At 42.2% G+C, this 6,045-nt stretch overlaps 1 protein-coding gene across 1 annotated transcript in view; it reads right to left on the bottom strand.

Moving 5' to 3' along the window:
* Nucleotides 1-6,045, bottom strand: part of LOC105564074 — a 32,032-nt gene that overhangs the window by 3,289 nt on the left and 22,698 nt on the right. The window contains exons 18-23 of the mRNA XM_012016174.1: nucleotides 2,919-3,188; nucleotides 2,694-2,866; nucleotides 1,787-2,221; nucleotides 1,189-1,422; nucleotides 271-372; nucleotides 12-185 (exon numbers count right to left, since the gene is read on the bottom strand). Of these exons, the coding sequence (XP_011871564.1) occupies nucleotides 12-185; nucleotides 271-372; nucleotides 1,189-1,422; nucleotides 1,787-2,221; nucleotides 2,694-2,866; nucleotides 2,919-3,188 (1,388 nt within the window). The remainder of the gene's footprint in view (nucleotides 1-11; nucleotides 186-270; nucleotides 373-1,188; nucleotides 1,423-1,786; nucleotides 2,222-2,693; nucleotides 2,867-2,918; nucleotides 3,189-6,045) is intronic.

The raw sequence follows: 6,045 nt of genomic DNA, 5'->3' as shown, positions 1-6,045 counted from the left end.
TAAGTCGGCACGCACCAGTCTTTATTGTCAAGCTGCGCAAAGCACTGCTGTACCATCCGCTTGGACTTTTCCGTGGGCTTCTCCGGAGTTCTTTTACTGGAAGGCATTCGACATCTACTGGCACCGCGCACCGGCACTTTCGAGGGCATCCTTCTACGCGACTCGACATCCTCTCCAGGCTCAGACTGCGACAGAAAATCCATAAACGTTGTTTGTTTATTGAAATAACAAGTGCTACGTGGACGGTTTTCCTTGCCATATTGGCCGTACCTCGATCTTCAATATTCCCGGTTCCGTATTCGTTTCGCTCGCGCTGTCTTTACTTTGTCTGTCCTCCAAGGTATCGTTGACGCTGGATTCTTCTTCCGTGGACTAGAATCATAATTATACTTCAGTCAGAGTGCCCTTTAACCCTTTGAAGCACGGTGGTAAACCACGTTACCACCTCAACTTCTTTACTTCTTGGCCATTTAATTTCTAGTTAATGCATTTAGGTTTTTTTGGATATCTTAGCAATAAAAGAACATAAAAAGAGTTGAATATTCTTTAATATTTATTGTAAAAGTTTTATAAATGCACAAATATGAAAAAAACAGTAATTTTTTCGGAAAAATTCCTTATTGACCAAGTTTTTTAAGATTATTTCTTGAAAACTTTATGCAAAGGGATTTTCGGGGTCGCTCGTTACGAATCTGATGTCAGTTTTTCAGAAAATTAAAAATGGAGGACCCAAAATGACGGATACAAAATACGTGAATTTTTTAAGTTTTCAAGTTTTTCAGCATTTTCGTTAGATTGAGGGACTCGTCACGTCCGCGTCGTTAGCTCTGGGTAGTGCCAAGAACGAGTAAATTCTAAGAAATGATCAAATTTCAATTTTGCATCCGCCATTTCGCGCGCGCTATTTTTTATATTCTATAAGAATTTTCAACTGGAATTTCGATTCCATGAGTCCTAATAGTATCTAAATAATGTTTCTCAGCCTAGTTGAATTATAATTGAATGTTATTCTTTCAAGTTTTAAATTCCGCCATCTTGAATCCGCCATTTGGAATTATGAAAATCTGACAACGGATTCGCAATGAGCGACCCCAAAAGCCCTTGTATACGAAGTTTCACAAAAAATGGTTCAATAGCAAAATGTATGCTTCAAAGGGTTAACAGACTGATCATGAAAGCATGTCTTACCTCCTGAGTGTTAATCTTATTACGGGGATTTTCGACGCTTCTCGCCTTCTCGACGTACTCGATGGCCTCGTGAGAATGGGGCCTCGACGCGATGATAATCGCCGGTGAATCGCCGGTCATGCTGATGTCTATGGGAGGATGGCCAACGGTATCTAACGGTCGAATGGAAGCATCCTCGTCAGGTACTATGGAAGCGATTATCCTTTCCTCGCTGAAATCCCCGGGATCTTCGATCTGGCATCCGAAAGATTGAACGTTTAAGTAGAAGATGCCGTCGAATAAGTTTCTCATTTTCTCTCTAAAAGTCAATCAGCGAATGATCACTGAAAACAGTGAATAGTCAGTGATTTGCAGTTATAAGTGTATTACTGAAAATTGCAGTGGCACACTTATAACTACAAATCAGTGACTATTCACTGTTTTCATTGACAATCCACTGTGATTGGCTTTTAGAGAGTCGAAAAAGTCGTATCGATCTATTTTAACGTGTTCTAAAATGCGCGACGGTCGCGTGTTTTACTTGCATTTATCAATGGCACGCGACGGAAACGTAACTTCATACTCGTACACGTTTTTCTACGATTCGTCGTTTACTGACCAAGTTGCGCGAACCGCAGCGAGAATTCCGCTTGGTCGGCGAGTTGGAGACGGGCGAGTGGTGAGGGCTGTGATTAGGCGTCAGATACAGCGATTCCGATCTCTTGGGACTCACTGCAACCTTCGACTGTAGCGATTCCTTGAACACCTTCGCGCTTTCGTAAGTCCGCTCGTTCGGCAACGTGATGGATCTCCGTCGCGCGCTCGACCTGTCGTCCTCCGGCTGCTCGGGAACGCCGGAGCTGCTCTCCGTGCTTCTGTTGCAATTCTCATCCGCGCCGATTGGCTCCCCGTGATTCGAGTGCCTCGAGATCGTTCCGATTCGACCCGTCGACTTCAGGTCGTCCTCGCTGCTCCATTCCTTCGACGCCTCGTCCACGGTCGGTGCGTTTGTCGTTTCACTCGGATACTCCACTTCATTGGCCTCCAGCGGCGTCTAAAATTGTTCACGGGATTATGATATGTCGAATTGTCACGTTTGAAGAAAGAACCGAAATATCTGATAAAATAATATTATTTGACATCGTATCGTCAGTGAAATATCCTCGAAATTTAAACATCGTACATTTCAATGGCGATCGCATTTTTTCTTCGGACGTAAAGTTTCATATTACAATCACGGAAAGACCGGCTAAGGCAAAAAGAACTAAAATTACAATGTTGCTGTATATAAATAGTAGATATGACAACCGCAGACATAGCTGTCCCAAATATTACTATTTATAATATTGGGGTTGTGCCAACCCTAATTAGACACGTGGTAACCATATCGGTCTCTCCGCGAAGAAATTAAAAGAACTGGCAGCGCAGCTTTTTACAAGTATGCCCGTTAATTGAACGCACGGCTGACTAACTTCGCAACTAATTTCAAGCAGATTCTATGTCGCTTTAATCTAACGTTTAATTACCGTGATATTTAATGTTGGGATATAAATTGTTGCGTCAAGTGACAGACTCCGTTTAAGCTGTCGCTGGGGAAGTAACGACTCCAAATATGCGAAAAAGTCTATTATCAAATTATTCTTCGTCGATGGCGGGCTATCCTGTATATGTAAAGATTGCGATTTGCAAGTTGGAATTGCTCAGCAATTCGATGTCCGCTATCGGAGGAAAGGAGATAGGGAAGTACTGGCAAAAGTAATGATTTCTTACGAAATAGGAGTCGACGTCGTCGCGAGCGTCGCTCTGGTGATTCGTCGTCTGTTGCGTGATAACGTCGAACGCCGGGTCGCCGGCGTCCCGGCTCCGCGGGGTCGACGATCCGCTGTTGTCATTGCCATTGTAATCCCGCAGCGTCGCGTCCTGACCTTCCCCTCGTACAGGCCGATCGTGCCTGGAAACGTCGGACGACGAGCTGCTCGCGCTTTTCGGACGCTCGCGCGCGCCGAAGGAGCGCAGAAACTCTGGGGATTTGCAGAACGTTCAGTGGCATTAAAGGCCGAAAGGCCGAACCAGGCTAGCAATTGCCGACTCGGATTAGATTGGGATTGGCGATTGATGATTGTCCTCTAGCCAATGAGAGCAGTAGCCAGCGATTTAATCGACTCTCATTCAAGACACACTCAAGACAATCACCAATCGTCAATGGTCAAGCATTGTATATTTTTAAGAATTTGTATACACGCGAAGAAGTAATTGTATGCGCAACGTCAATTTCAAATAAAAAGTAATTTGTCACTCACTGATACGGTTCGCAACAGCAAAGTTGTACATCGCTAACCATATATGTTAAATTGTAACAATACAAAAATGTATACGACTATTATAGACTAATTGTGCAAAATCGAAACTATTGTATTAAACATACTTTATATTTTATATTTAAAAAAATAGGTATTTATTAAAACAATTATATATAGAATACTGAAAGTCTTCCTTTTAAATATGAACTCACAAAATTTTATACGTATGGTTTTGTCTCTAACACTTATTCGAATCCACGTTCGAATCATTTGAATAAATAAAATAAAAGCACAGAACAGATGCTTTATTTTGCACAATTAGCAAATAACAAAAATGTAAGACACTTACCTTACGATTTCTCTGCCGTTGCCCGATGCCGCCTAAGCCTGCTCCTCCTCTGAGATTTTCTTGTTGCACTTACACTCACACACTCACTCGCGAAAGTCGATTGCGCGAAATTTCGGACACTCCCGTACGCGATGTAAAATACCGTGACATGCAGTAAGCGACGTTTTTTACTTCCTGCCCGTTCGAGTTGCGAAGAACGACAGAGCGAATTACAGCGCGAACGCCGAAGTCGCACAAATATCTCTCTCTTCCCGAAAATGGAACAGATTACACGAAATCGATAGATAGTTAAAAGCGGTGCGTAAACGAAATGTAACCGCGACAACGTACCACGGTTTACTTTCATATTTTAGATGAGTTAGTCTCGTAAAATATCCACGTACACGTTAATAAAGAGCCGTCGCTTCAACGCGCAATTCGTTTCTCATTACAAGTTGTGGAAACTTAATAATTAATCTAGTAGCGTTACTTGTCACTGATAAAGGAGTCCAAATCAATAGCGTTTTATCCTGACATTCTTCACGATCGAGTCTTGGAAACCGACAACGCAAAAATAATACCACGCACGGAGCGACTCGCGCCACTGCTTGCCGGCTCGACTTTCGGCGAGCGTGTGAGAGCGCGGCGACCTTCAGCTACAATGATGGTACGCAATAACATCGTACATCACCGCGCCGAATGAAAAACAACAAAAAAACGTTGAGAATTCGTTGGCCCATCTACGTAATGGAACATTCCGTACTTATCACTCGCTCGCCGAACGTCGAGCCGGCAGGCAGCAGCGAGAGTTGTTCCATGCGTGATATTATTTTTACGTTACCGGTTTCCAAGATCGATCGCGACGAATGTAGGGATAAAACGCTGTTGATTTGTACACCTTTATCAGTGACAAGTAACGTTACTCGATTAATTATTAAGATTCTAAAACTTGTAATGAGAAACGAATTGCATGTTGAAGCGACGGCTCTTTATCAACGTGTATATAGATATTTCACGAGACCAACTCATCCAAAACATGAATGTAAACCGTGATACTTTGTCGCGGTTACATCTCGTTTACGCACCGCGCTTTTAACTATCTATCGATTTCGTGTAATCTGTTCCATTTTTGGGGAGAGAAATTTGTGCGACTTCGGCGTTCACGGCGTAATTCGCTCTGTCTTCGCAGTTCTTCGCAATTCGAACGGGCAGGAAGTAAATAACGTCGCTTACTGCATTTCACGCTATTTTACATCGCGTACGGGAGTGTCCGAAATTTCGCGCGATCGACTTTCGCGAGTGAGTGTGTGAGTGTAAGTGCAACAAGAAAATCTCAGAGGAGGAGCAGGCTTAGGCGGCATCGGGCAACGGCAGAGAAATCGTAAGGTAAGTGTCTTACATTTTTGTTATTTGCTACTTGTGCAAAATGAATCATCTGTTCTGTGCTTTTATTTTATTTATTCAAATGATTCCAACGAGCATTCGAATAAGTGTTAGAGACAAAACCATACGTATAAAATTTTGTGAGTTCATATTTAAAAGGAAGACTTTCAGTATTCTATATAATTATTTTAATAAATACCCATTTTCAAAAATATTAAATATAAAGTATGTTTAATACAATAGTTTCGATTTTGCATAATTAGTCTATAATAGTCGTATACATTTTTGTATTGTTACAATTTAACATATGACTGAAGCATGTCGTATCGCACAAGCGAGACAGCCAATCAGCGTCGTGGAAAAGCGGCAACAATTAATACTTCGAGATATGCGACTAATCGACTTACATGATTTTTTTAGAAGTGGAGTGGACTGGGAAAAAAAGTTGATACAACTAAAATATTTAATTGCCAGTAATTTCTTAGTTTAAATATATTTGCAGCCATTTGTTAATTGAAACATTGGCAGTAATTTTTTAATTTAAATAACACACGTGTCACTTATCGAGATGTGTTATTTTTGACTTTACAAATACTTTCTTGGCAGCTCGTGACCGCCGTATGGAAATATTTTTTGTACCAACAATTCCTTCCCTCAGCGCGGCACGAAAATATTCGTGGCTCTCTCTCAGCCCGCGTGTAAGTCCTGAATATCGCGAGCGTCGGTAGACGCTAATTTAAATATATTGCAATTTGGGAGATGGGACGGGCTGATCGATCTGACTTTCCGCTGCAGCGCGACGTTCGATCGTACCTTAGACTTGACCAGCGGAATATTGATCACCGCGGCCGGCGCGTCAGCTAGGCC

Source organism: Vollenhovia emeryi, unplaced genomic scaffold, assembly GCF_000949405.1.
Source record: "Vollenhovia emeryi isolate VEMERY1.0 unplaced genomic scaffold, V.emery_V1.0 DF939169.1, whole genome shotgun sequence".
NCBI classification, from domain to species: Eukaryota; Metazoa; Arthropoda; class Insecta; order Hymenoptera; family Formicidae; genus Vollenhovia; species Vollenhovia emeryi.
The sequence above is the reverse complement of the archived record's forward strand: the minus strand, read 5'-3'. Positions and strand labels throughout refer to the sequence as shown.